Genomic DNA, 26,943 nt, shown 5'->3' with positions numbered 1-26,943 from the left:
GATATTGCTGCAGTGGGGGCCCTGGCACAGCGGGGGGGTCCCGTTTCTGAAAGGGGGTCCCGTTTCAGAGTGCAGGGGATGCGCACCCCCAAAGGCCCAAGGAGATGGGTGCCACAGGGGGGCTGTGCCGCAGGATGGGGCAGGGGGAGAGGCACCCCAGGGCTCCTGCCCTCCTGGAGGGGAGGTGGGGGGGGTGTGGAGGGGATTTGGCCCAAATCTGAGCAGAATCGATTCAAAATAATTCACCTGCACAGGGCTTTCACTTTCCGGGTACGTATTTCACTTTCTGGGGTACCCGCACCTGATGTCTCCAGTCTGTGGGGAGCACAAAGCTAACCCCAAGGGGCTCTGTGCAGCAATTACACCTGCTGCCACTCCGAGCAGGAGTTAGGATGAAGGTTATGAGGTCTGAAATGGGCTGGTTGGCACTTTGTTCAAGGAGAAGCTTTAATTTAGACGCTCACCCGAGGAGCCCATGCTGGGATGAGCACACGCGTCCCCTTTCCTCCTCCTCATGGGCGAGATGGTCCCTTGCAAGCAGCGATTCTGCCTTTAAGGGTGGCAATAAACGGGTCGGAGAGATTTTATGGGATCCTCGAGATGGGAGCGATGCAAACAGAACTCCCCAGCACCGCAGCTCGGACGTACGGGGCTGTCCAGGAGACCCTACAGGTGGGCACACATCCTATGGATCAGCTCTTTCACGAGCTGGGTGAGCACACCAGAAACGCGGGCAGAGCTGCACCACCCCGGGGCAGATATTCTGGATATTTGGCACCACGAGGTGCCGGGATATCTCACCCAAAAGGGACGGAGCCGTTCCCTTCTTGCCAAAGCATTTGGGCCACAGCAGGGCAAAGGAGAGCGGTCTGCAAAGCGCCCCAAAGCCCATGCTGGGAGGAAAAGCCATGAGCTTCCCCAGACCCCCCCCCTAATCCTGGTTCGGGGCAGCCTCCAGCAGCTCTGGGGGGTTTCCCTCTGGGAATAGGGGATCGTTCCCCTGGCTGCAGGCAGCGACAGCCAGAGACGTAAATACCGCCCGAGCTCAAACTGCAGCGCAATTCCTGGCATTTACGGGGCACGGGTTAAAAAAAAAATAAACCCCGCTGAAATTTTCTCTCCTGATGGCTTCTGTGGTTAGACACGCCTTTCGATAACCAAAACGGTTTGCAGCAGCAGATGTTTTTTTCCTAAAACACCCTGGCTAGCAGCATGGCCACTTCTGTGCTCCCAGCACCAAGCACAAGGGAGGGGAGGACGGGAGGGTCCCATGGGGCTCTAAATGCCCCCCTGCACCCACTGCCCTTCCTTCCATCATCATTTTGGTGGCTTCCAGAGCAGGAAATTAACCACAGTCCTGGTAGATGTCCCTTAAAAAAATAAAATAAAATAATAAAGTGGAATAAAATAAGGAAGAATAAAGTAAGTAATAAAATAAAGAAGAAGAAGAGCGAAGAAGGAAAGAGCGAAGAAGGAAAGAAGAAAAGAAATAAGAAGAAAAAAATAGAAAAGAAGAAGAAAATACAATACAATACATAACAAAATAAGAATAAAATAGGAATAAAATAGAAATAAAATAGGAATGAAATAAAATGCAGGGAGGCAAAAAGGGAAGCAGGTGCCGAGCCGCCCCGGCACACCCCACACCAGGTTTCCCCAGGTAAAAGCAGGCCTGGGACCAGGGGTGAGGCGTGTTTTCCCATGGCACGGCCTCGGACAGCTTGAATTATTCATTTCCTTCTCGATCGGTGTCTGGATTTCGTAAACGGGCGAGATGTGAGCGTTGTTACTCGGCAACCCCAACCGCTTCATTTCTTAACCAGGAGTCGCTCCCAGCAGGACCCGCTCGTCCCAACGCACCTCGTGCTCACCTGTGTCCCCTTTTCCTGCCCCCCTGCGAGCCCGGACCCTATTGGCACCAGCTCCATCCCCGCTGCCCCCCCGGAATCCCCCTGGGACCCTCACCCCCTGGTTCCCTTCCTAAAGCAGCATCCTTGGGGAGCCAGGGGGGCAGCGGTCAATTGAAAAATAAATTGAAAAATATGGGTACGGATTGTGGATCTGATCCCGTCAGCCCGCAGCTGAGGTCACCCACGAGAAATATGGTGGGGAAATAGGGAAATATCACGGGGGGGCTGCAAGCCTTGCCCCCCACAGCAAACTGTGCCTGCCCCCTCCAGGGCTCAGCCTGGGCTGCGGGTGTAGTGTTAGTAGGGCCAGGGGGGTGAATGCCTGGAAAATTGGGGTTTGAAGGGCCAGAAGCCCCCCAGGTGAACACCAGCTCCACATTTCACACCCCATGTCCAGCTGCCAAGCCATGCGCGTTTGGGGTTTTCTATAGGATTAGACCTGGAGCTCTTCCTTGGGGGGCAACAAGATGTCCCTGGTATATTTTTGCCCCTCAATACACACCCCAGCGCTTCTGCGGGTGGGTTGCCTTCTTGAAACCCGGTCTCCCCCCACCAGAACATCTCCTTTTCCTCCCCCATCCACCCCAAAACGCCACCCGAGCACCCCACCGGCTGCATTAGGCTGTTCCCCGTGCCCCCCCACCCCACAGACATGGGGGCCAGGCAGCCCCAGGAGCTGAGGGGGGCCCATCCTGGCACCCCCCACGGCCGATCCAGCCGGGTTTAAGCCCCCTGGACCCCAAACCACCCCCCAGTAGCCCCCACCCCACAGCCGGCCCCTGGCACCCATGGGTGCTGCCGACTGGGGGGGGGGGGGGGGGGTGAGGAGGGGCCTTCCCCAACCCCTCTAGATACCCAGCAGCGGGGGGCAGCCCCCCAGCAGCGACCCCCGGGGCCGTTTCCCTGTCCTTATCCCTGTCCCCAGCCCTGTCCCTGTCCCTGTCCCCGACCCCCCCGGCCCCATACGCGGCCCCCCCCCAGGCCCCGCTCTCGCGAGGCGCCGCGGGGAAGATGGCGGCGGCGGGCGGGAGGAACCTGCCCTGGTGAGGGCGGGCGGCGGGCTTGGGGACGGGGTTTTTGGGGGGGTTTTGAGGGGTTTTGGGGGGACCGGGGGGTGTGTGGAGGGGATATGGGGGGGTCGAGGCACCGGGTTGATCCCCGCTGCCCCCCGCAGGGTGGAGAAGTACCGGCCGAGGGAGCTCTCCGAGCTGGTGTCGCACCGGGACATCCTCAGCACCAGTGAGTAGCGGGGGGACACCAGCACCCCCAGTACCCCCCAACCCCACCAGCACCCTCCCACCAGCACCCCCAGTACCCCTCCAACCCCCCCAGCACCCCCAGTACCCCCCAACCCCACCAGCACCCTCCCACCAGCACCCCCAGTACCCCTCCAACCCCCCCAGCACCCCCATCTCATCCCCACCAGCACCCTCCCACCAGCACCCCCAGTACCCCCCCATCCCCACCAGCACCCCCAGTACCCCTCCAACCCCGACAGCACCCTCCCACCAGTACCCCCAGCACTCCCCCATTCTCCCCAGCACCCCCACAGCACCCCCCATTCCCCTCAGCACCCTCCTACCAGCACCCCCAACCCCTCCCAGCACCCCACCACCACCCCCAAGTAACCCCCTCATTCCCTCCAGCACCCTCCCACCACCCCCTCATCCCCCACCCACCTTCCCATTCCCCCCACCACCCCCACCATTCCCCCAGCACCCCCCATTCCCCCCACCACCCCCCCCAGTACCCCCCAGGGATGCTGTGGCCGCACATCACGCTCAGGCCACCCCCAGAACCCCCCCCCCCCTCACCCACCCCCCTGTGCCCCCTCCCCAGTCCAGCGGTTCATCAGCGAGGACCGGCTGCCCCACCTCCTCCTCTATGGCCCCCCCGGCACCGGCAAGACCTCCACCATCCTGGCGTGTGCCCGGCAGCTCTACCGGGATCGAGAGTTCAGCTCCATGGTGCTGGAGGTAAAGGGAGGGGTGTCCTGGGGAGGGGGGGCACCCAGCTTTGGGGCGAGAGGGAGAGCCCTGCACTCCCGCTGCTACCTCTGTCCCTCCAGCTGAACGCCTCGGATGACCGGGGAATCGACATCGTCAGGGGGCCCATCCTGAGCTTCGCCAGCACCAGGACCATCTTCAAGTAGGCTTCTCCATGCCTCAGGGGGTGGTTTTGGGGTGGGCTGTGGGGATTTGGGAGCTGGGAGCGTTCCTGGGGGCCGTGCTAAGAGGAGGCACCTCCAGCCCCAGTCTGGCAGCTCCTGAAAGGGGGTTTGGGACCAGATCCACCCCTTTCTGCCCCATCTCAGGAAAGGCTTCAAGCTCGTCATCCTGGACGAAGCCGATGCCATGACCCAGGACGCTCAGAACGCCCTGAGGCGAGGTGAGGGGCACGCAGGGGGGGCTTGGCAGCACCCTTTGAGCCTTCCCCGTTGTACAAGGCCGCTGGGACTCCATCCAGCTCCTCTCCTCCCTTGCAGTGATCGAGAAGTTCACCGAAAACACCCGCTTCTGCCTCATCTGCAACTACCTCTCCAAGATCATCCCCGCGCTGCAGTCCCGCTGCACCCGATTCCGCTTCGGGCCCCTCACCCCGGAGCTGATGGTGCCCCGGCTGCAGCACGTCATACAGGAGGAGGGGTGAGCCGGGGGGGCTCTGCCACACACCCCCTTTCCCCCTGCTCCTGCCGCAGGGGCTGGAGACCACGGGGGTGCTGAACCGGTCCCGCTGCAGCCCCCATCTCGCCTTGCAGGGTGGATGTGAGCGAGGACGGGATGAAGGCGCTGGTGACCCTCTCGAGCGGCGACATGCGCCGAGCCCTGAACATCCTGCAGGTACTGAGCGTGGCTGCGGGCGCTGGTGCCTCGTGTAAGCTGGCACCTCGGTGGGCCCTGCAAACTGGGAGCTCTTCGTCCCTCCTCCACCTCCTCTTCCTCAGAGCACCGCCATGGCCTTCGGGAAGGTGACGGAGGAGAACGTCTACACCTGCACGGGGCATCCCCTCAAGTCCGACATCGCCAACATCCTCGACTGGATGCTCAACCAGGACTTCTCCACCGCCTATCGCAGTATCCTTTTCCTTCTGCCTTGGGTTTTATCCCCGTTGCCATAAATCCTCCTTTTTTTTGGCCACGGGTTCCCACCCTCCTGCTCCGGCTGGGGTGGGGCTGGCTTCATGCCGCTCGCTGGGGAGGGTCCCGCTCCCATCGGGGTTGTTGGATCCTGCAGGGAATGTGTGTAAGGATCCCCTTCACTCGCTGCCATCTCAGAAATCACCGAGCTGAAGACGCTGAAGGGCTTGGCCCTGCAGGACATCCTGACCGAGATCCACCTGTTTGTGCACAGAGGTAGAGGTCTGCGGGGCCGGCTCCTGGCTCGCCGCCCCAAAAAAACACCCGAACTCACACCACCTCCTTCTTCCCGCAGTCGATTTCCCACCCTCGGTCCGCATCCAGCTGCTGATCAAGATGGCAGACATCGAGTGAGTCTGCCTGCTCTTGGCTTGCTCCGTCGGGACGCTGGTGCTGCTGCAAGGCGTTAATCTCCCCCTGCCTCCTGCCGCAGGTACCGGCTGGCTGCAGGCACGAGCGAGAAGGTTCAGCTGAGCTCCCTCGTCGCGGCTTTCCAAGTCACCAGGGACCTGATCGTGGCCGAAGCCTGAGCCCGGCGGGGTGGCTGCGAGCGTCCTGGCCTGCAGGGCGTCCTGAGCAGAAAGCCGAGGCGCCCGGCGGCAGCTCCGTGCGGCTTCGTGGTTCCTCTTTGCACGCCCTGGGCCCCCACCTGGGGCGTGCCAGAGCAGCCTGTTTTTATACGCTTCACCGGGAAATGCAAACATCTCTAAAGCCAAGCAGGTTGTGTGGTTGTTTTCTTTTTTCTCCCCTACAGCCACGGCTGAAGGGAGGTGATCGAGCCTCACCCCCTGCCTGCGTCCCATTGCAAAGGCCCCGGTGGCAGCTCCGGCTTCTCCGAGGCTTTGGTGCCTGCAGCCCTCAGCAGCGCAGCTCTGATGTTCTTTGGCCGAGGGGAAGAGCTCAAAGCACAACCCTGCCGACCTTGGGGAGCTCAGCAGAGCTTAACTGCGCTGCCACCGGCCCACGTAGCAGCCGTGGTGCACCCACACGGGCTGCTGGCACCTGCCTGCAGCACTCCTGGGGCCCTCCGTGCAGGGACGAGCTGCCCCAGCTGCTCACGGGCTGAAAAGTAGAGCCCTGGCAGTTTGCAGGTCATATATTTTCCAGGAAGTCTTTGGGAAAAGACAGCTTTTGGGGTTTAGCTGCTCGCAAAGGAAAACACTGCAGGGAACTGCTTGGAGGAGATGTTCCCCGTCTTCTCCTCCACCAGCTGGGGTCAGCCCAGGGCTCCTGCACACAGGAGGGCACCAAGCACGTGCTGTCCCTGCAGCCACCAGCTCAGCTGGAGCGAGAGGCGTCCACGAGACTGCTGCGTGCACGGCAAGGCTGCACACCAGGCACACGCTGCGGGCGAGCTGTTCGAGCGCCAAGTCCTAGGGGCTGGCGTGGGGGCGGAAAAAGCAAGCGAGGAGCGAAAGCAGGGGGCTAGGCGAAGCCACGTTCTGCTTTCACAGCTAACCACGAGGACTCATCCTCCCCGGCGCCCACCACTGACCATCTGCTCCTCTCCAGAGCCCAGCGAGCGGCTCTGACTTACCCAGAGCTGCAGCAGCAGGAGGGGCTGCTCCCCGGGCCCCCGCCTGGCAGCCCCAGCTCACCTCTACGAGCCACGAGGGAAGAAGAAGTGAGGAATCAACCATCTTTTATTCCGTCAGCGTTGTCACCCAGCCCGCAGAGACCGGCTCAGGTTCGTCCAGCTCGTGCCCAGACCACGGGAACAGCAGAGCCCGCGGCCCTCCGGCAGCTGAAGTACGGGCTGGGCCCGTCGGGGCCGGTGGGGGGGCCTGGTTGTGGCCTCCGTTTCGCACCGCCAAATGCTCTGCTCGGCCCGCAGCTGCTAATCCTCAACCCACAACATTGCACTTGGAAGCAAAAGCACCTGACCCAAAGCCTGCAGATAGCAGGGGGACAGGGGGACTCGCGTCCCCTGTGGGGTCACCAGAGCTGTCCCCACGTTGTACTGTGCCCCGTGCCCTCTGCATGCTTTTTTTTTTTTTTTTTTTTTTTCCTGCTGGGTTCTAGTATTATTACACCAAAAAAAAAAAAAAAATATCTCCACGTTCACAGACAGCCCCAAAACGAGGGGAGTAACAATCCTTCCGCCCCACGGCTCACCAACCAGCACGACAAACCAGCGGTGCTCTGTGAGCCAGGCCAGCCCCGCCGCGAGGCAGGGGGCTCTCGCCTGCGTGCCTCTGGTCCCTCAGAAGGTCCGGTAGGTGAGGAACTCCTTCAGCTTCCTGGGAATGGGGAGTGCAAGGACCTGGTACGTCGTCAGGAAGGTGCGCAGGGCTTTGCGGCACAAGTGCTTGAGCGACGAGAGGACTCTTGGAGCCGTCCAGAACTGGACGTGGCCATCTCTGGTCCTGCAACGAGACCCGAAGAGGCCCTGAGCGAGCATCCACCGCCCCAGCACGGCGCAGAGAGAGAGTTAATATCCCCAAATATCCCGAGCGAATATCACATTCACTCCCCAAACTGGGAAACCAGCCTGCACCCTCAGGCTGGTTTGTCCTGGAGCTCCCCGCAGCAGATATACGCACCCTGTGGCAATGAAGCCACCGTGGGGAAAGTACATGCAGCACAGCCCGTTGGTCATGGGAGCAAACGCCACCGGGGATCGCAGCTCCAGCGCCCAGATCCTCAGGAGCCTAAGGAGACAGGGAGGTGACACAACGTCAGGCGGTGCCTGCAGCTGAAACGAAGCCTCTGGGGCCACCTGAACGCACACAAGTTGGGAGCAGGGCTTTATCCCGTGGATTTAGAGCCTCCCCGAAGTGTTACAGCAGGGCAGGAGCACCGTGCCCTGCAGAGCTGAGCCAGATGGGGACAGAGCAGGTGACAGCACTGAGGAGCACTGCAAGGGGACACAGGCCCTGGTTCATTGCTCAGGGAGGTGACAGCGCCTTGACCTTGCCAACTCCTCGCACAACCAGGGCTCTGAACGCGTTGGTGTCTTTGCCACGCAAAGTCTGCTCCCTGCTGGGACGCCCTGAACTTCTGAAACGTCCTCTTAGGACCCTCCTTCCCTCTGGAAAGACCCCGAGGAGGGGTATTAACTCACCTGTCGTCCGCCACCGTGGCCAGGTAGAGGCCCTCTGGGGAGAAGCAGACCGACCGCAGGGAGCTGGTGTGGACGTCGCTGCTGTAATCCAGCGCCGAGTGCAGGGGGACGTGGCTGCGGGGGGAAAATACGCTCAGCCTGAGCCCCAGGCCTCGTTCAGCCCCACCAAAGCCCCCCGACACCTCTCTACCCCGTTCCTCTGGCCCCCCTCGCCCCCCCAGCTCCGTACCGCAGCGTCCTCAGCTGCTCCCCCGTGTAGGGGTCCCACATGATGACGCAGGTGTCGTAGGAGGCGGTGACGAGGAGCGCTGAGTCTGGTGAGAAGTCGCAGGACACCACGCTGCTCTGGTGCCCCTCCAGCCTCCGGATGAGCGTGTAGGACCGCATGCTCCACAGCAGCGCCTGCGGGGCATGGGGTGGGGGCTGAGGCCGAGGCTCCCCGCGCTGTCACACGGACCCAGGACAGCACGGAGAGCCCAGCAGAGGAGACGAAGCCAGCAAGGGTGGCTGAAACCGCTGTGATAACAGAAAGCACCCAAATACCTCCCCAACCACCTCTCCCCACCACACCCCAACGCCTCGGTGGTCAACAGCATTCCTGTGCCCACCCCGGATCCTCACCCAGCACGGTGTGGGGCATGTTGGTGCTGGGAAGTCCAAGGAACGAGGCTGGCTCTCACCTGCCCCTTCCCACACGGGGACTTCTCCCATAAAGGGGGCAGAGGGAGCGTGGCACTCCGTGGGACCGGCTCCCACCCCTGGGGACTCACCGACTTCTCTCCAGCAGCCGAGCAGAGCATGCTGCAGTCAGGAGAGATGGAGCAGCAATAAACCCACTGCATGTGGCCCGTCAGCACCTGGACCTGCCGCCCTGGGGACAACAGACACAGGAGTCATCAGAGACAGAGCTGAGTCACTGGGGACAGGCCCTGCCCCGCCTGCTGTCTCAGCCCCACTCCTAAGGAGGAAAACGCATGTAGGGTGGGGGAATTTCCTTGTGCCCATCCCAAGCTCTCTATCTGCAACACCTTCCTGCAGTCCCCAGGTCCCAGCTGGGAGGGGATGGCTCTGCTCTGTCCCAGGACCCCCCCTTCTGCCTCAAACACCGTCCCCAGAGATCTCCTCCCACCTTCTCCCCTTCCAAGGTGTGCTTCTGCCCTCTCCTCGCCCACAGCAAAGCACAGCCTGGGGAAGGGCTGACCGAGCACCGGGGGCACCCCTGCTCGCTCCTACCATCTTTGCTGAGGTCCCAGACACGCAAGGTCCTGTCCCGTGACGCCGACACCAGGATGAGGCTTCCATTGGGAGCGAAGCTCAGGTCCCTGACAACGTCCTGGTGCCCCAGGAGGCTGAAGAGAAGGTGTCCTGCGGGGAGCAGCCGTATCAGCCCTGTCAGCGCCTGTCCCGTGCAGGAGCAGGCAGCAGCTCCTGCTCACCCTTGGGAAATATTTAGGGAAGGACGGAGCCGGGGAGCAGGAAGGGCAGAGAGAGCAGCCTGAACTCGTTGCTGCCACATCCCCGGTGCCACGGAGCACCGCTCACCTGTCTGCACCTCCCAGACTTTGATCTGCCCGTCGTTGAGCCCCGTGGCCAGCACCAGGCAGGACAACCCCGCGGCAGCGTCGGGGCCCCCCGCCGCCGGCCAGGCGCTGAAGGCCAGGCCCCAGACGATCTGGCCGCACTCCAGCGTCTTCTCCTTGGCTCCCCCTCGGCTCCGCGCCTCCGCCTTGCCGCCGCCGTGGCCCTTGCGCTCCGAGGCTCTGCAGCTGCGGGGAGGAGAAGGGAAAAGGGGGGCAGAGCGGGCTGGCACCGCGTCCTCCAAGGCGGTGTGTGCCCCCCACACCCTCTTACTCACAGCTCGGCCTCCTCCAGCGGCCAGGGGATCAGCTTGACCAGGCAGTGGCCCTGCGACCAGGCGAACCAGGCGCCGTCGGGGGAGAAGGCCACGCTCCACGTCTCGCAGCTCGACTTCCAGTCCGACTGCTGCGGCCGCCCCGGCTTCAGCTCGGCCAGCAGCACGGGCTCCTCTGGCCAACGGGGACGGCACCAGCGCCGTCAGAACCCGGTTCCCGGTTCCCTGCTCCCCTCCCTTCACCCTCAGCCCTCCCCCGAGCTCCAGGCTCCCGGCTCCATCCCCCGGGAGCCCCGAGCTCCCGTGCCCGGCCCTGCCCTCACCTGCGCTCGGCTTCATGGCGGCGGCGGCGGCGGCGCCCGCCCCGGGGAGGCCCCGCAGGCCCCAACCGGGCTGGGCGCGGCCTCCCCGGCCTCTACGGAGGGAACCGGGCCGCTGGCAGCCCCCGGCCGGCCTCCTCCTCCCTCCGCACGGCTGCTGGAGGAGGGCCCGGACCGCCCCGTGCGGGGCGGGGGCTGCGGGGCAGGGCCGCGGCTGGAGGCCGGGCCCCGAGGCCTGCGCTTGGCGCTGAGGGGGGGGACGGGGACGGGGTTGGGGTCGGGGATGGGGTTGGGGTTGGGGTTGGGGTTGGGGCCGGCCCTTCCTCCCTCCCGGAACGGGTCTGACGGTAAACACGGCCCCGGGACAGCGCCAAGCTAAACACGGCCCCGGCTGCTGGCACCGTGACAGGGCCAGGAAGAGGCAGCCAAGGGTGGTGGAACCCCCCGGGGGCACAGCGTGTGACAAGGGGACAGCCCCTGGTAGTGGCACCCCGGGGACACAGCACCCACAAAGTGACAAAGTGACACCCTGATAGTGGCACCCCGGGGGCATAGCACCCACAAAGTGACACTCCCTGGCAGTGCCACCCCAGGGACACAGCACCCACAAAGTGACAAGGTGACACTGTCCATATGGGGTCACCCCCTGGCGGGGACACCCACCCACAAAGTGACACCCCCCAGTAGTGGCACCTCAGGGACACAGCACCCACAAAATGACATGGTGACCCTCCTGGTAGTAGCACTCCGGGGGCATAACACCCACAAAATGACAAGGGGACACCCTCTGTCAGTGCCACCTCAGGGACACAGCACCCACAAAATGACAAGGTGACAGTGTCCATACGGGGACACCCCCCTGCAGTGCCACCCCGGGGGCATAGCACCCACAAAGTGACAAGGTGACACCCCGATAGTGGCATCCCAGGTATACAGTACCCAGAAAGTGACACCCCAGGGACACAGCACCCACAAAGTGACAAGGTGACACTGTCCATACGGGGACAACCCCTGGCAGTGCCACCCACCCACAAAGTGACACCCCCCAGTAGTGGCACCTCAGGGACACAGCACCCAGAAAATGACAAGGTGACCCCCCTGGCAGTGCCACCCTGGGGGCAGGGCACCCACAAAGCGACAAGATGACACCCCCTGGTAGTGGCACACCAGGAACACAGCACCCACAAAGTGACACCCCCCAGCAGTGCCACCCTGGGGACACAGCACCCACAAAGTCACAAGGTGGCACCCCCAGCAGTGGCACCCCAGGGACGCAGTGCCCACAAGGTGACACCCCCGGCAGTGCCATGCCAGGGACCCAGTGTCCATATGGGGACACCCCCTGGCAGTGAGTGCCACCCTGGGGACACAGCACCCACACAGTGACCCCCCCTGACTCCTGGGCATGGCACGCAGCCCCCCCCGGTGCCCCCCAGGGATCACCCCCCCACACCCAGCTGCTGCCTGGGGACACGAGGGGTGGGGGGACACCTACCACATACGGGGACAGCCCCCCAAAAACCTGGGGACAGTCCCTGACGGCTCCCGGCTGTGACAGGACCGAAATTACCCCCCCTGGAGGGGGGGGGCACCCAAAGGGTCCGGGTGGGGGTCACCGGGCGCAGGGGACGTGCCTCAGTTTCCCCGCTGCTAGGCGCGGGGCTTAGGATGGCTTTGGCCATGCGGGTGACACGGGTGGGTGGGCGTGGGGACGGGGGTGTCCCCGATGAGCCCCCCCCACGCCCCCCCCCCCGGGCTGTGCCGCCGTGTCCGTGGGCACGGGGCCAGCCCACCCGAGCTCGCCCGCGCGCTCCGGCTCGCTGCCTCCTGCTCGCTCCGGCACAGAGGAAAACAAACCGAGGAAGGACGCAGCGAGGAGGAGGAGGAGGAGGAGGAGGAGGAGGAGGAAGCAGGGCCTCGCTGCCCCCCCCCCCCAAACCTTGCAGCCCACCCCCCCCCCCCCCCGTGGACCCCTAGGTGCCATGCCAGCATGGCCAAGAGCACCTCGCTGCGCTGCCGGGTGCTGGAGGGGAAGGATCTGCCCGCCAAGGACGTGTGAGTGCCGCCGGGGGGGTCTGTGCCCCCCCACCCCATGGGGGACGTGGAATAGGGTGGGCTCTGCTCTCCCCCCGGTTTTGGGGCTCCCCGCTCGTCCCCCCGTGCTGCCAGGGATCCGTTTCCCTCATGGGGGGGGTTTCCCTCAGCCCCCCACCCCTTTTGCTGCCCCCCCCCACCCAGCAAGGGGGGCTCGGGGTGCTCCCCCAGGGCTGTGGTAGCGCTCTTGGGGTGCGCAGCCCCCCCAGGGACCTTTTGGGGTGCCCCCATCTCAGGGCACGCAGCCAGGGGGTCCCCACCGGGACCGTCCCGTCTTTGGGGCTGGGGGCACCTCCTTTGGGGTCCGGCTCCTGGCTGAGCATCGCCCCGGGGTGGGGGGCTTGGGAGTGGGGGGTTCGGGAACTGGGGGGGCCCCGGCATTGCCCCACACCCCCAGCACCCAGCCGGGAGGGTGCGGGGCACCCAGCGGGGAGGAAGAGGCAGGATCCGTCCCTTGTCCCCTGGTCCTGGGGCACGGGCGCTGCTTTTCCGCCCCGCTGGAAAAGGGTTAAGGCCGGGAGGGAACCTGGGCCAGGGAAAAGCGGGTGTCACCGTGTCACCGTGTCACCGTGTCACCCTGACACCCTGACACCGCCCCAGCCCCGAGCCCAGGTTGCTACAGAAACTCAGGGCTCGGTGCCACCACCGGCACCGACACCTGGGGACATGGGGACAAGCGGCTCGGGGTGGCCCCGGGGGCCCCAAAGCTCAGAGTGCCGACCCCGTGGAGGGTGCCAGCTGTGGGGTCCGGCTGAGGACACCCCCCCCAGCAGCACCCTGGGGTGCTGACCCCCGTCCCCCGTCCCCTTCCCACCCCCAGCTCCGGCTCCAGCGATCCCTACTGCGTGGTCAAGGTGGACAACGAGGTGGTGGCCAGGTAGGGGAGCGTGCCCCGCTCGGAGAGGGGACACGGGGACTTTGTAGGGGGGTGGGCGCACCCCCTCCTTCCCCTCCACGTGCCCACGGGGGTCCCACGCCCCCAGGACGGCCACGGTGTGGAAGAGCCTGAACCCTTTTTGGGGCGAGGAGTACACCCTGCGCCTGCCCCGCGGCTTCCGCAGCCTCGCCATCTACGTGCTGGACGAAGACACCATCGGGTAGGGGGGGCAACGGGGTCGTGGGGGGGGTCCAGGGGGTGGCACTGAGGCTCTGCCACCCGGGAGTGGCCGTCCCCATCGGTGTCCCCCTCGCAGGCACGACGATGTGATCGGCAAGGTGTCGCTCAGCCACCAGCAGATCTCGGCTGAGCCGCGGGGTGAGCCGGGGGGTTCGGGGATTTTTTTGGGGGGGGCCCAGAGGGGCCGTCCCCGTGCTGCTGGTGCCCACCCCGTCCCCCTCGGCAGGCATCGACGGCTGGCTCAGCCTGGCGCCCGTGGACCCCGACGAGGAGGTGCAGGGCGAGATCCAGCTGGAGGTGCAGGTGCCCGAGCAGGGCCACCCGCGGGTGCTGCGCTGCCACCTCATCGGGGCCAGGTAGCGGCACCCAGGGGTGCTGGGGAGGGGGCTGCGCCCACACCGGGGTCTCATTTTGGGCTGGTGGGGGTCGGCGGAGCCATGAACGTGGGTAGGGTGGTGAGGATGGTGGTGGCACATCCCGTGGGACAGGCAAGGGGACGCGCCGCGTCTCTCCCCGCTGGCTGCAAGCTGGGGGGAAACTGAGGCACGCCCCGAAGGCTGCGGGTGGCGTTGGGGTGGGCTCAGACGGGGCTGCTGGGTTTGGGGTGGCAGTCTGCGTGTTCTCACATGCGTGTGTGTGTGTTCACACGTGTGTGTGTGTGTGTTCACACGCGTGTGCACACGTGTGGCTGTGCGTGCCCGCGCGCCCGCAGGCAGCTGGCAGCGGCAGGAGTAGCATCCCGCTGCCATGGCTACCGAAGCGGCTACCAAGGCAACGGGATGGCCACGGGGACAGCCAGGAGGGACAGCAGCGTCCCCCGCTGGGCCACCTGCCCCCCCCTCACCCAGGGACAGGGTGCCAGCACCCCCCGTGGTGCCATCCTGCCACCTCACTGCACCCCCACCCTCCCGCAGGGACCTGGCCCCCCGGGACCCCTCGGGCACCTCGGACCCCTTCGCCCGGGTGTCGTGCTGCGGGCACACGCAGGAGACGGCCGTGAGTCCGGGTGGCAGCGTGGTGACACCGTGGGGGGACGTCCCCAAAGGCTGGGGGGTCCCGTGGGGACCTCGTCCCCTGCCGCCACCGGCTCTGTCCCCGCAGGTGATTAAGAAAACCCGCTTCCCGCGCTGGGACGAGGTGCTGGAGTTCGAGCTGGAGGAGGGCGAGCTGGGGGACGCCGTGCTGAGCGTGGAGGTGTGGGACTGGGACATGGTGGGCAAGAACGACTTCCTGGGACGGGTGAGGGCCTCGGGGGGCGCGGGGGGCACCGGTGCCACGGTGTGCGCCCCCCCTTTGGCTCAGCTTTCCTCCCAAAAACCCAGGTGGAGCTCCCCGTGGGCACCCCGGGTGCCACCAAGGGCTGGTTCCAGCTCCTGCCCTTCGCCAGCAGTGCCGAGGAGCCGGGGTGAGCACGAGAGGCATGAGGGTGCCGGGGGGGGGGGTTGTCAGGATCCGTCCCACCCTCTCCCTTCGTGGTGTCATTGCAGGGGGCGCCTGGGGTCCCTGCGGCTGGCGGTGAGGCTGGTGGAGGAGCAGGTGCTGCCCCCACACTGCTACCAGCCCCTCATCCAGCTCCTCGCAGAGCCCATCCGCTGCCCGGGCCAGGTGGGTGCCGCGGGGTGGGGACACGCTTGTGTCCCCCCAAGCCTTGTGGCGGCCCCCTGCCCACCCTGCCCTCCCCGCAGCCCCCGGCCGGCACGGCCCTGGCCGTCCTGGAGGAGGTGAGCTCGGGGGAGAGCCGGCAGGACGTGGCCACCAAGCTGGTGAAGATCTTCCTGGCGCAGGGGCTGGCCGTGCCCTTCCTGGACCACCTCATCGCCCGCGAGCTGGCCAGGACCAGTAAGTGCTGGGGGCTGGCTGCCCCCTCCCCAAAAAACCCCTTTGGGAGACAGAGCGGGGCCACCAAGGAGGACACGGGGATGTCCTGCTGTCTCCCAGCGGACCCCAACACCCTGTTCCGCTCCAACTCGCTGGCCTCCAAGTCCGTGGAGATGTTCATGAAGGTGAGCAAGGGAGGGGGACGTCGGGACACGGGCACGGCGCCGGGGACAGCTCGGGGACAAGGAGGGTGGCTCGTGTCCCACCAGGTGGTGGGGCTGCCCTACCTGCACGAGGTCCTGAAGCCCGTGGTGAACCGCGTCTTCGAGGAGAAGAAGTACGTGGAGCTGGACCCCTGCAAGATGGAGCTGAGCCGCGGCAGGCGAGTGCGAGGACACGTCCCCGTCCTGGTGTCCCCCTGTAGGAGGGGGACCACCCCCTGCAGCGGGCATCCCAGTGGCGAGCCGGCGGTGTCCCCGCAGGAGGATTTCCTTCAAGGGGTCCCTGTCGGAGGCGCAGGTGCGGGAGAGCAGCCTGGGGCTGCTGCAGGGCTACCTGGGGGACACGGTCGATGCCATCGTGGGCTCGGTGGAGAAGTGTCCCCCGCTCATGAGGGCGGCCTTCAAGCAGCTCCGCAGGCGGGTGGAGGAGCAGTTCCCCTCGGAGCAGCACGAGGTGGGGGCCACGGCGGGGCCAAGGGGGGGCCACAAAGTGCCAGGAGGTGGCCGAGCCCCGAGCTCTGTCCCCTCACCCCGGCAGGAGGTGCGCTACTTCTCCATCAGTGGCTTCCTCTTCCTCCGCTTCTTCGCCCCCGCCGTCCTCACCCCCAAACTCTTCGGCCTGCGGGAGCAGCACGCCGACCCGCGCACCGGCCGCACGCTCCTGCTGCTCGCCAAGGTGTGGGGAGCCCGGGGATGGGGACATCGGGGAGGGATGGGGACACCCAGGAGGGACAGGGACACCCAGGAGGGATGGGGACACCCAGAAGGGACAGGGACCCCGGAGGCATTGGGGATGCCACTGAGGGAAGGGGACCCCAGAGAGGCAGGGAGACCCAGGGGAGGGAAAGGTTTCCCATAAGGGGACAGGGACCGCAGGGAGGGACAGGGACCGCAGGGAGGGCAGAGCCATTCCTGTCCCCATGCCACATGCCGTGACCCACCCCACTTGTCACCATGCACCAAGCACGGGGCAGCGCTGCCTGCTTGGGTCCCACCACCCCGTGCCGCCCCCTTTCCCATTTTCCTCCCCCAATTCCCACTCCCACGGGGGACAGGACATAGTGGGGGGGGACAAGCGCCAGGTGTTGGGGACGGGACCCAGCAGCGTGAGCCCTTCCCGCGCGGGGCAGGCGCTGCAGAGCATCGGCAACCTGGGGCTGCAGCTGGGCAAGGAGCCCTGGATGGCCCCGCTGCACGCCGTGCTGCTGCCCAGCATCACCCGCGTCAAAGCCTTCCTGGACAGCCTGGTGGAGGTGGACGGCACCCACGGTGAGCATTTGGGGCACACCAGGCACCCCCTGCGTGGTACCGGGGGGTGAGGGTGGCACCAAACCCTACAAAATCCCCCAGGACCCCGGGGGGTGCTTCCCCATTTAAGGGGGGAATTCAGGCTCTGGTTTTGGGGCGTCCTCGGGCTGGGCGAGGCGGTGGCACCCCGAGGTGATGCCCCCACCTCAATGCCACGGCCGCAGCGGGCGAGGAGCCGGTGCTGGCGGCACCTCCGTGCCCCACGGCCACCATCAAGGAGGGCTTCCTGCACGTGCGCGAGGCCGAGGAGCCCTCCTCGCTGCTGCCCCGCTTCGCCTTCAAGAAGAGGTACTTCTGGCTCAGCGCCGAGGCTCTGTCCTACTCCAAGACCCCTGAGGGGCAGGTGGGTGCTGCCCACGACCATCCCCACAACCCCACCGGTGGGTGTCAGGGCCGTGGGCGCAGCGAACCGTCCCGTTTTAGGGTCCCCAGGCGCGTTGCCGCATCCCCGTGGCGCAGATGCGGGCGGTGGAGCGCGTGGACGAGGGCACCTTCCCGCAGCCCCACGTCATGCAGGTCGTGGCGCAGGACGGCGCCGGGCAGCTCCGCACCACCTACATCCAGTGCAAGGTGGGGGCACCCACCCCGCACCCTTGGGACACTGGGGACACCCCCCTCCAAGCCCAGCACCCCCGGGTGCCCCCGCCCAGGACACCAGCAAGCAGCCCAGGGGGAAGCGAGCAGTGCCTGGGGGTGGTGGGAATAGTCCTAGTCCCAAATGCAGCTCTACTGGTTGTACTGGGAACAGTGGGGTGCCAGCCTCGGTTGTATGGGAACACTGGGGTATCCTATACTGGTTGTAATGGGGTCACTGGGGTGCCTGCCCAACCTGTGCTGGGATCAGTAGGGTATCCGGCTATATCCGTACTGGGGTCACTGGGCTATCAGCTCTTATTGTACTGGGGTCACTGGGGTATCCAGCTATATCCCTACTGGGATCACTCCAGTTGTACTGGGGTCACTGGGGTACCCAATGATATTTGTACTGGGGTCACTGGGATACCACCTCTAACTATATTAGGGCCATGGGGATACCAGCCCTGTCTATACTGGGATCACTGTGGTACCAACCCTGTCTGTACTGGGTGTACTGGGGAACCATCCCTGTCCATACTGGGACCACTGGGGATCCATCCCCGCCCCCACAGTGCCACCTCCCCCCCATCTCCAACCCGGACCCCTCTGCCACTAAACCGCCACTTGCTGTCCCCGCGGTGCCACCCCTTTGGGGACGCTGTGGGGTGGAACCGTGACCTCTGGCACCTCGGGGGGGGACACCCGCTGGGTGCCACCCCCACCCCGTGTCCCCGCAGGGCGCGCAGGAGCTGTGGCAGTGGCTGTGGGCGCTGCGGCAGGCCAGCAGCACCAACCAGACCATGCTGCCCACTTGCCACCCCGGCGCCTTCCGTGCCGCCCGCTGGTCCTGCTGCCTGCAGCCTGCCCGCACCGGTAAGGCTGGGGACCTATGGGTGGGATGTGGGGGTGTAGGGGGGGTCCCCAGCAGGACCCCCCCACCCACCCAGATCCTCCTGGGCAGCACCCGGCTGCAGCAGGACCCACGGTGCCGTGGCCCTGGGCGAGTGGAGCGACCCCCTGGACCCCGCGGCGGCGGCGCAGAGCCTCTACGGGCACCTCCGGGCAGCGGGGGCACGGCTGCGGTGAGGCGGGGAGGGGGGGGCTGTGCGGGGTGCCCAGCACCCATGGGTGCCCCCCCGGCATGGCTCAGGGTCCTTGTCTTGCAGGGAGGCAGCAGAGGGGGGGCCTGAGGGAGGCGCGGCGATGGAGCCCCCCCAGGCGGGGCAGGGAGGTAGGGGCGCACGGGGGGCGCGCGGGGACCCCCTCCCCAGCAAGGCGCGCGTAAATACGCACGGGCGCGCGTGCAAACCCACGCGTGTGCGCACCCACGGGTGTCTCCTCCGCTAGGGGACAGCAAACACCCGCGGGCACACGCACGCGGGGCCGCGCCTGGCTGGGTGCGCGCTCGCAGCCCGCAGTCGGACGAGCGCACGGGTGGGTGCGTGGGTCGCGAGTGGGGGCCGGGGGTCGCGGGTGGGCGCTGACGCTGCCGGTGCCGCAGGAGGAGCCGCGTGGGGGCGGCTGCAGGAGGTGCTGCGGGACCTGGACATCGTCCACGAGGCCTTCGCTCGCCGCCACGGCGCCGCGAGCCCGCCCACGGACACGGACACGGACACGGACACGGACGCGGCCCCGCCGCCCGCCACTTAAAGGGTGGCGGCACCGCGGCGCCGGCTGGGACTACAGCCCCCAGCATGCCCTGCGCCGCCAGGGGCCCGGCCGGCCCTGCCCGCGCCGCAAGGCATGCTGGGAGTTGTAGTCCTCGCCGCCTTCCTCCGTTCCGCTGCCCCCGTGGACGCGGGGACAGCGCAGCGGGGGCGTCCCACGGACACGCAGGAGGTCGCGGGGTGCACGGCTGGGTGTGCAAGGGCTGCAGGGGCCACGCGTGGGCTGCGGTGCATGGAACACGAGTGGCAGTGCTGCTGTGATCTGGGGAGACGGAGGGGCGAGATCTCCACGGGGGTGCGGGCACGCGTGGAAGAGCGCGTGTGCACGTTTGCGTGGCTGTGAGCGCACGGGTGTGCACAAACACGCAGCACACGTGTGCACGCACACGGCATGCACAAACACGAGTGTGCACACATGCATCATGCACGCACACATGCGCGCACACACATCATGCACCCACACGCGTGTGCACACACATGCAGATTCCCACCACAGCCCCGTGTCCCCATGGCACATCTCCAAACCTCACCCTCCGCGACACCCCCCGGGTGACAAACACCCCCCCGCGGCGGTGCCACCCAGCACCCCGTCCCCGGCACGGCACGGGCGCGAGGGCGCGCGGTGTGGGGACGCAGCGGGACACGGCGTGGCGTGTATTGAGTAACACCGAGACGTACACATGGCACCGGCTTGGACGCGGCTCCGTGGGGCGGCGGCGGGTGGCACAGGCGGCACGCGGCAGCGGCTCACGCACGAAGGGGCCACGGGTGGACGCGGCGCAAAGCACCAGCCCGCCGCGCTGGTGGCCAGCCGGGATGGGGACGGGGACGCGCGGCGGGTGGCACCGGAGGGGGGTGAGCCCACCCGGCAGGGCTGCGGCGTCGGCGGCGAAGCGGCGCGGGCGGCGGGGACGGCGGCGTGGGGCCGAGGGGGCGGCGGGGAGCCCCTCGCCCCGGCCTCAGTCCTTCAGGGTGGCCTCGGAGACGCCCTGGGCCAGCAGCTCGGCCAGGACGTTGTCCAGGTAGTTGGGGTCGGGGTAGCCGTGACCCGTCAGGTTGGAGCCGAACTCGGTCTTGTGGTGGATCTCGTTCCACACCACCGTGTCCGACTCGCCCGTGGTGTTGGAGGTGCCGATGGTGAAGATGAGCCGCCGGTCCCAGGCCACGATCAGCAGCTTCAGCACCTGCGGCACGGCCACCGCTGCGTCCCTCCCCTCCGGCACAGGCACCCCAAGGATGTGCGGGGCTGACCCCTGAGACCATACCCACACGTGCACATCCCCACCCCGGCACCCACGCCACCCCCGGGGATTTAGGGACGCTCACCTTCCTGCCCTTCTCGTTGTCGGGCAGGTAGCAGTGCCGCGGGAAGCCGCGCGCCGTGAACTTCTTGCCGGGGTTGGGGTGCTCCGGACCCTGGTGGGATGGCAGAGGGGTGAGCAGGAGGCACGGGGACACCGGGATGGGGGTTCCGGGGGACGTGGGCAGCTCACCTGGATGCCGGTGGGGATGTCGTAGACGATCCGGATGGTTTTGGAGTCGGTGTAACCCGGGAGGGAATGGGGGATGAGGTGAAACTCCATCTTCCCGGGGGGCTGCGTGCCCGTCTTCTCCCCGTAGATGGCCTTGCAGGTGGGGCACTGCAAGCTGCCATCCTGCGGGGGCGCACGGGGTGGGCATGGGGACCCATGGGTGCCCAGCCCTGTGCCACCCACCCAGAGCGGGTGACACGGCCCCCACGGTGTCCCCAGGCGGGTCTCACCTTGTTGCCGTTGTTGTACATGGCCACGAGGCACAGCAGGTGGTACATGTGCCCGCACTTGCCCAGCTTGCCCACCAGCTCGGGCTTGATGCCGCGGTGGCTCAGGACGCCCTCGTAGCCCGAGGAGGTGACGAGACGCTCCATGCAGATGGTGCAGTCCTGGGACGGGGTGGGGGGCATGGCTGTCACCCTCCCTACCCATCTCTTGCCCTCCTGATGTGCCAACCCGCCCCTACTCACCTCATCCGGGGGGGTCTTCACCTTCTGGATATAGCGCCGCACCACGTCCTCCGGGTTCTTGCCTGCCATGGGTGGGGAGATGCTGGTCAGAGCCTGCCCACCTTGCCCCCTTTTCCCCGTTTAGGGGATCGCCAGCAGCTCCTTACTCTTTTTGAGGTGCTTCTTCTTGGTTTTCCTGCAGATGCCGCTGACCCCGGGCACGGGCTTGATGTCGCTCTTGCTGACGGGCGGCGGGTGCAGGATGGGTTTGGGCGCGCGGGTCAGGCAGACGGGCAGCCCGGCGGCGCACATCAGGATGCCCGTCATCCCTGCGAGGGGACAGGCAGCGCTGTCTGCACGGCCATGGCCCTCCCATCCCTGGCCCACCCCCCTGGAGCACCCTTGGGTGCTCGTGGTGGCATCCCCAACCCCCTGTTACCTGCCAGGGCGGGATGGACGGGGCCGGTGCCGTTCAGGTTCTTGACCGGGAGGGCTGGCACCCTGCGCAGAGAGGGGAGGGAAGGGGCTCAGCGGGGCTGGCGCTGTCCCCCCGGCACGTGGCACGTCCCCAGGGTGGGGTGTGGGGCAGGGTGTCCCCTCGCCAGCCTCGCTGGCACCCTGGGGACACTGCTGTGGCACAAGGGGATGTGACCTGCTGCGGTGTGACCACCTCTGGGGACCCAACGGTGTGCATCCTCCCTGCTGCCCCAGAGGGTGCCAGCCCCAAGGAGAGGACACCGGGCACTGCCCCCACTCCGGGCACCCTGCTGGCACCCAGCGGGGGCTGCGGGTGGGTGCTCCTCGTCCCCAGCAGCTCCCACCGTGGCAGTGGTGGCCTCGGGGACTGCTGGAGAAGCCACAGGAACCCGTGAGCCCCGTGGAGAGATGTCCCCTGGCCCTGCCCTCTCGGTGGCACCGTTGGGGTGACACGCACCTAAGGGAGAAAGGGGGGTGGCACACGTGGCCGTGGGGGTGCCGCTGTGCCCGCGTGCGCCCATGCGTGCATCCTCTGTGCGCGTCCCCGTGCGCTCGGTGCGCCCTGGGGGCTCGTGGCGGAGGTGGAGGCGGCTGTGCCCATGGGTGGGTGGGCGCTGTCCTGCCCCAGGGTGGCTGCTGGTGGCTGGGGGGGGCGTGGGGAGAGCCCCCCATACCGCAGCGGTGCTGTTAGTGCCCTCCCGGCCACCTCTCCCGCTCCCAAACGTGACCAGCTGGGTGTGATCCTCACCCCGACCCCCATGTCCCCACATCCAACCCCGTGGCCACAACGCAGGCACAAGACCCCAGCCCCGGGCAGGATCTGGCCCCTCTCTGTCCCCCCCGGACACCCTGAGCCATCCTATAACCGTGCCTGCCCCCACCTGCGGTGTCCCCGTCGTCCCCAAACCCACCCTCAGCCACACCGCGGCACAGCCAAGGCTACAGGGGACAGCGGTGGCCTCGGCGCTCCTCGTCCCCTCCTACCTGTCCATGGGGCCGCGCAGGACGGGGGCTGCGTGCTGGCACGGGGACAGGGACGGGGACAGCTTGGCCCAGCACACGGAAGCGAAAGCAGCGCGTCAGCAGAGGAAGGAAACACGGCGGGGGCTCGGCGACCCTGCGTGCCCCCCCTGTCCCCAACCTCACCGCCACGTCCCCTGCCCCAGCCGGCTGTGGGCTGCGGTCACGGGCAGCGGGGGACACACAGAGGGATGTCCCCGTGCTGGGCAATGCCCCCCAGCTGCCCCACGGAGCCCCACAGTGCTTGTTCTGTACCCCAGTCCCAGGGGACAGGCACATCCGCGGGGCGGGGGCCAGCAGGTGTTCCCACGGCACGCGCCCCAGAGCGGAGGTGGCACCCGGCGCGCTGTCACCGTCACTGCACAGAGCTGTGCCCCTGCACCTCCCAGCCCGTGGTGGCAGGAGGTGGGGAGGGATGGGACAGGATTTCCTTCCCCTTGTCCCCCCACCAGGGCTCAGTGCCAGCCCTGGGTGCTCGCTCCCCTCCTGGCAGCTCCCACCGAATAGCTGGGGTCTGGATCCGGGCTGGTTCCCAGAATCCATCCACTGTCCCCTGCTGTCCCTTGGCTGGTGACAGCCCCGTGCCCAGAGCCCCGCGGGGACCCCTGGCCAACCCACAGAGGGATACGGCCACAGGGACTTGGCCATCGTGCTGCTGGCCTCGGTGACATTCCCTTGGCACAGGGGACACCAGGCTGCGGTGCCATAACCACGAGTCCCCCACAGCCCTGCTTGGTGGCACCGGGACACTCCGGGGTGACAGACCCCACGCTGGACAGTGGGGACACAACCACCCTGGGAGCTGGCACCACTTCTCCTCCAGCCAAAGTGGCACGGCACAGAGTGGCACAGAGTGGCACAGCATGGCATGGAGTGGCATGGAGGGGCACGGCACGGCACAGCACAAATCTCCACAGCCCCGGGCATGGGCACCGTGGAACAAGGATGTGCCACCATGTCCCCATGCCTGGTGGTGACACGGTGACCGAGCGGTGACAACTGGCGCTGTTCCACGAGGCAACAACACATCCCACGCCACCTCCCCTCCCCTCTGCCGTGCCGCCACCCTGTGCCACCCCACCCAGCATCCACAGCCACACCACACACGTCCCCTTCCCGGGGCCACCCTCCCCATCCCCGGCTTACCCCGGGGGCACCGCGGCGCGGGCGCTGACGCCGGCCCCCCGCTGCGTGCCGGGCCGGTTGAGATTATTGAGGCCGGGCAGCTGCGCACCGCTGGGCGCGCTCTGGCTGCGCCCAAAAGCCCCGGCGGGCGCCCTCGGCGTCTCCCCCTTGGCCACGCCGCCCGCCGCCGTCCCCGTCCCCGCCGGCCACAGCGTGCCACCGGCGAAGGTGCTGCTCTGCCGCACGGGCAGCGTCCCCGCGCCGCCGGGGTAGAGCTTGCGGCGCTGCGAGGCCAGGATGGCGTTGGAGGCGGCGCGGGTGCTGTTGACCAGCAGGCACTGCTGGCACGAGCAGGGCTGCCCCGTGCTGGCGCCCACCGGCCACGACTGGGATTTGGGGATGGAGCCCATGGTGAGCGGGTAGGCCAGGTCCATGCGGCGCCGCAGGCGGCGCTTGCGCTGCGTCTGCCGGTTCATCTGCGACATGCTGCTGAAGTAGATGAGGTAGCAGAAGCCCAGGGAGGAGAGGTCCAGCCACGGGTGCTGCTTCTCGTAGGCGTTCTGGATGGTGATGCAGATGTCCATGTCGTAGGGCGTCCACGAGCTGTTGTCGTTCTCCCACTCCCACACGATGCCCTTCCCCGGCGCCGAGGACGGGTCGTAGAAGTTCCTGCGCACGGGGCGCATGGTGCCTGCGGGGACACGGGGCTCAGCGCCCGCCTGGGCTGCTCCCAGCCCACCAGCCACCCCCCCTAGGGAAAGGGATTTTGGGCACGAAGCCCCGCAGGGTTCAGGACAACCACCCGCAGCCACCGGGAGCGATCGATAGCGGTGTCTGCAGCGCGCTGCTGCCTGCACAGCCCTCCCCGGGGACTCGTGGAGCGGTCACGGCGGTGTTTGCGCTCCCACACCACGTCCTGGCTGAGGGAAGGGTGATGCTGCTCGACCCCAAGCGCCTTTTTCCATCCCTTCAGCCCACACGTCCCTGGCTGGGGACACATTTCCCGGTCAGGAGGGGTTTCCTGACAGCTGGGAACCAGGGCTTGCTGTCACGGCGTTGTCCTCGGCTCGGCCCCCGTGCAAAGCCAAGTTCTGCTCCCTCCCTATTTATTTGCAGCCAAAATGGTCTCGGCAGCAGCCTCGCAGCTCGCCCAGACCTACAGGGTGCACGTCGCAGCCCCCAGCCCCGTGCCCCTGCACCTTGGCCGCGCCGTGCCCTGCTCAGACAGCACGCTGCGCCTCCATCCCCGGCCGGCAGCGTTTGCCCAGCCCTATTAACGACTCTAATAAGGGTCATTAATCACCAGCCGGGCAGGCAGCAGCGCCTGGCCCCAGCTGCCGCCTGGTGCTGAGGCAGCGCTGCCCGTGGCCCCGTGGGGGGGTCCGTGCTGCCTCAGCCCCCCGAGAGCAGCCCTTACCCGCTCGGGTCCTCACCCCAAACCCTCTGCCTGCTCACACCGCACCCCGCTCACAGCCGTGCCCTACATCCCGCTGCCCATTCATGTCCACGTCCCAAACCCCACTGCTGGCTCACGTCCACATCCTACTCACATCCGTGTCCCACATCCCACTGGTGTTTGCCCCCACCTCCCACATCCCATGGCCTCCCCGTATCCACGTCCCTCCTCCTGCTGCCCGCTCGTGCCCACGTCCCACCGGTGTCCCGTGGGTGCACGCCCCTGCTGCTCGGAACGGGGTCACCTCATTCCACACCCATGGCTTTGTCCCCGTGCCAAGCTCCCCCCCGGTCCCCAGCCTCCCAGCCCACGCTGGAGTGGCACCAGCAGGACCTCCAGCATGGCCCCTCATGTCCCCAAGCACCACCGACTTGTCACCTCGGCAGGGGACAGCCTGCAGCACCCACTCCGGTGGCACGCTGCACCCCAAACCCACCCCGGCACAGGCACGTGTCCCCAGGAGCACCCAGCACCAGGAAATGGGACATTTGGGGACCTTGCAGGCGAGCAGGGCGCACACCCACAAGGGTCCCACACCACCCCCAGACCCCATCACTCGTCCCCAATGAGTCCCCTGGGGCGCAGCCAGCACGTGCTGGTTTAGTGGGTCACGGTTAATGGGGTTTGGGCCGGGAGGCGGCGCGGGACGGGGCGTGATTTCCCCGAGGACGCCTGTCCTGGTTGTGTGGCCCAGCTAGGGGGGTGGCACGTGGCCACAGCTCCCCCCCAGCCCCCGAAGTGGGGCCTTTTCCAGGGGGGAAGGGAATGGGGAGTGAGGAGTGGGCCCAGGGGGGACAGGAGAGGATAGGAGGAATGGGACGGACAGATGGATGGGGAGGGGAAGGACAGATGGACAGGTGGGGCGGTGGGTGGATGGATGGATGGATGGATGGACGGATGGGTGGGTGGGTGGGTGGACAGACAGAAGGACAGATGGATGGGTCGATGGGTGGATGGACAGACAGACAGATGGATGGGTGGAGAACTGGATGAACGGACGGATAAATGGACGGATAAATGGATGGATGGATGGATGGATGGATGGATGGATGGATGGATGGATGGATGGATGGATGGATGGAGATGGAGATGGAGATGGAGATGATGGAGATGGATGGGTGGATGGATGGAGAACTGGATGGATGGATGGATGGACGGACGGACGGATGGATGGCTGGACAGATGGTCAGTCAGGTGGACGGATGGAATGACAGACACACACCAGGACGGCTGGCTGGACAGACACACAAATGGAATGCTGGACAAATACGCCGTGCTACGCTGGGACGGGTGGGCACATGCATGGAACAACGGAAGGAAGGAGCAAATGAAGCAGCAAAGCGAGGACACGGACAGACGGACACACCCTGGGACAGACAGACCCATCCATCCCCTGCCATCTGCCCCTGGCAGACCCCTGGCTGCCCGCACACCCATCCCAGCACCTCCCCTTACCCGTGTCCTGCCGGAACTGGTGCATGGACTGCAGGTCGATGACGTAGGGCGCCAGCTGGACGTCGACCTGGCCCAGCACCACGCTGCCGCGGGCGTCCTCCTTCAGCACGTTCTCGATGTGGTGGCAGACGGCGGCCGAGTAGGGCCGCCAGCGCCCGTGCTCGTTCAGCCACTCCCAGACCACCACGCGGGCCAGGTTTTGGGGGGGGAACCCCAAAGTGCCGGAGGCCAGCAGGGCCCCCGCTCCCTGCCGCGCCATGGCCGGGGCCGGCAGCTCAGCGCCGCGCCATGCTCCGCACGGGGACGCGCGTCTCGGCGGCGGGGGATGAGATGTCCTCGTCCCTG

The 26,943-nt window shown here is 66.7% G+C and overlaps 4 protein-coding genes across 4 annotated transcripts; 2 read left to right on the top strand and 2 right to left on the bottom strand.

The window, feature by feature from the left end:
* The first annotated feature begins 2,921 nt into the window (after positions 1 to 2,921).
* Positions 2,922 to 5,763, top strand: LOC116495991 (replication factor C subunit 5). The gene is made up of 11 exons (XM_032198780.1): positions 2,922 to 2,953; positions 3,085 to 3,149; positions 3,750 to 3,886; positions 3,979 to 4,058; positions 4,225 to 4,298; positions 4,396 to 4,555; positions 4,669 to 4,750; positions 4,855 to 4,984; positions 5,186 to 5,263; positions 5,343 to 5,397; positions 5,481 to 5,763. Exons 1-11 carry the CDS (start codon positions 2,922 to 2,924, stop codon positions 5,575 to 5,577), a joined length of 990 nt encoding a protein of 329 aa, XP_032054671.1. The 3' UTR covers positions 5,578 to 5,763.
* Positions 5,764 to 6,870: 1,107 nt separating this feature from the next.
* Positions 6,871 to 10,432, bottom strand: LOC116495990 (WD repeat and SOCS box-containing protein 2-like). Its single transcript, XM_032198779.1, has 9 exons — positions 10,287 to 10,432; positions 9,967 to 10,138; positions 9,654 to 9,877; positions 9,345 to 9,476; positions 8,882 to 8,982; positions 8,341 to 8,513; positions 8,112 to 8,225; positions 7,591 to 7,698; positions 6,871 to 7,413 (listed from the first exon to the last, which is right to left on the bottom strand). Exons 1-9 carry the CDS (start codon positions 10,300 to 10,302, stop codon positions 7,251 to 7,253), a joined length of 1,203 nt encoding a protein of 400 aa, XP_032054670.1. The 5' UTR covers positions 10,303 to 10,432; the 3' UTR covers positions 6,871 to 7,250.
* A 1,841-nt stretch (positions 10,433 to 12,273) lies between these two features.
* LOC116496170 (rasGAP-activating-like protein 1) lies at positions 12,274 to 18,503 on the top strand. Its single transcript, XM_032199082.1, has 19 exons — positions 12,274 to 12,338; positions 13,198 to 13,254; positions 13,361 to 13,474; positions 13,571 to 13,632; positions 13,721 to 13,850; positions 14,409 to 14,490; positions 14,596 to 14,733; positions 14,817 to 14,899; positions 14,982 to 15,099; positions 15,180 to 15,333; positions 15,433 to 15,497; positions 15,582 to 15,694; positions 15,795 to 15,987; positions 16,072 to 16,209; positions 16,664 to 16,802; positions 17,006 to 17,184; positions 17,274 to 17,411; positions 18,155 to 18,290; positions 18,379 to 18,503. The coding sequence occupies exons 1-19, from the start codon at positions 12,274 to 12,276 to the stop codon at positions 18,501 to 18,503; spliced, it is 2,229 nt and encodes a 742-aa protein (XP_032054973.1).
* Positions 18,504 to 19,997: 1,494 nt separating this feature from the next.
* LOC116495989 (E3 ubiquitin-protein ligase DTX1-like) lies at positions 19,998 to 26,885 on the bottom strand. Its single transcript, XM_032198778.1, has 9 exons — positions 26,599 to 26,885; positions 23,709 to 24,378; positions 21,505 to 21,566; positions 21,233 to 21,394; positions 21,087 to 21,148; positions 20,847 to 21,005; positions 20,578 to 20,739; positions 20,411 to 20,500; positions 19,998 to 20,268 (listed from the first exon to the last, which is right to left on the bottom strand). The coding sequence occupies exons 1-9, from the start codon at positions 26,855 to 26,857 to the stop codon at positions 20,044 to 20,046; spliced, it is 1,851 nt and encodes a 616-aa protein (XP_032054669.1). The 5' UTR covers positions 26,858 to 26,885; the 3' UTR covers positions 19,998 to 20,043.
* Positions 26,886 to 26,943: the final 58 nt, after the last annotated feature.

The sequence above is a fragment of the Aythya fuligula genome, chromosome 17 (assembly GCF_009819795.1).
Source record: "Aythya fuligula isolate bAytFul2 chromosome 17, bAytFul2.pri, whole genome shotgun sequence".
Lineage (NCBI taxonomy): Eukaryota > Metazoa > Chordata > Aves > Anseriformes > Anatidae > Aythya > Aythya fuligula.
Note: the sequence above shows the minus strand (reverse complement) of the source record. Positions and strands in the feature narration are given on the sequence as shown.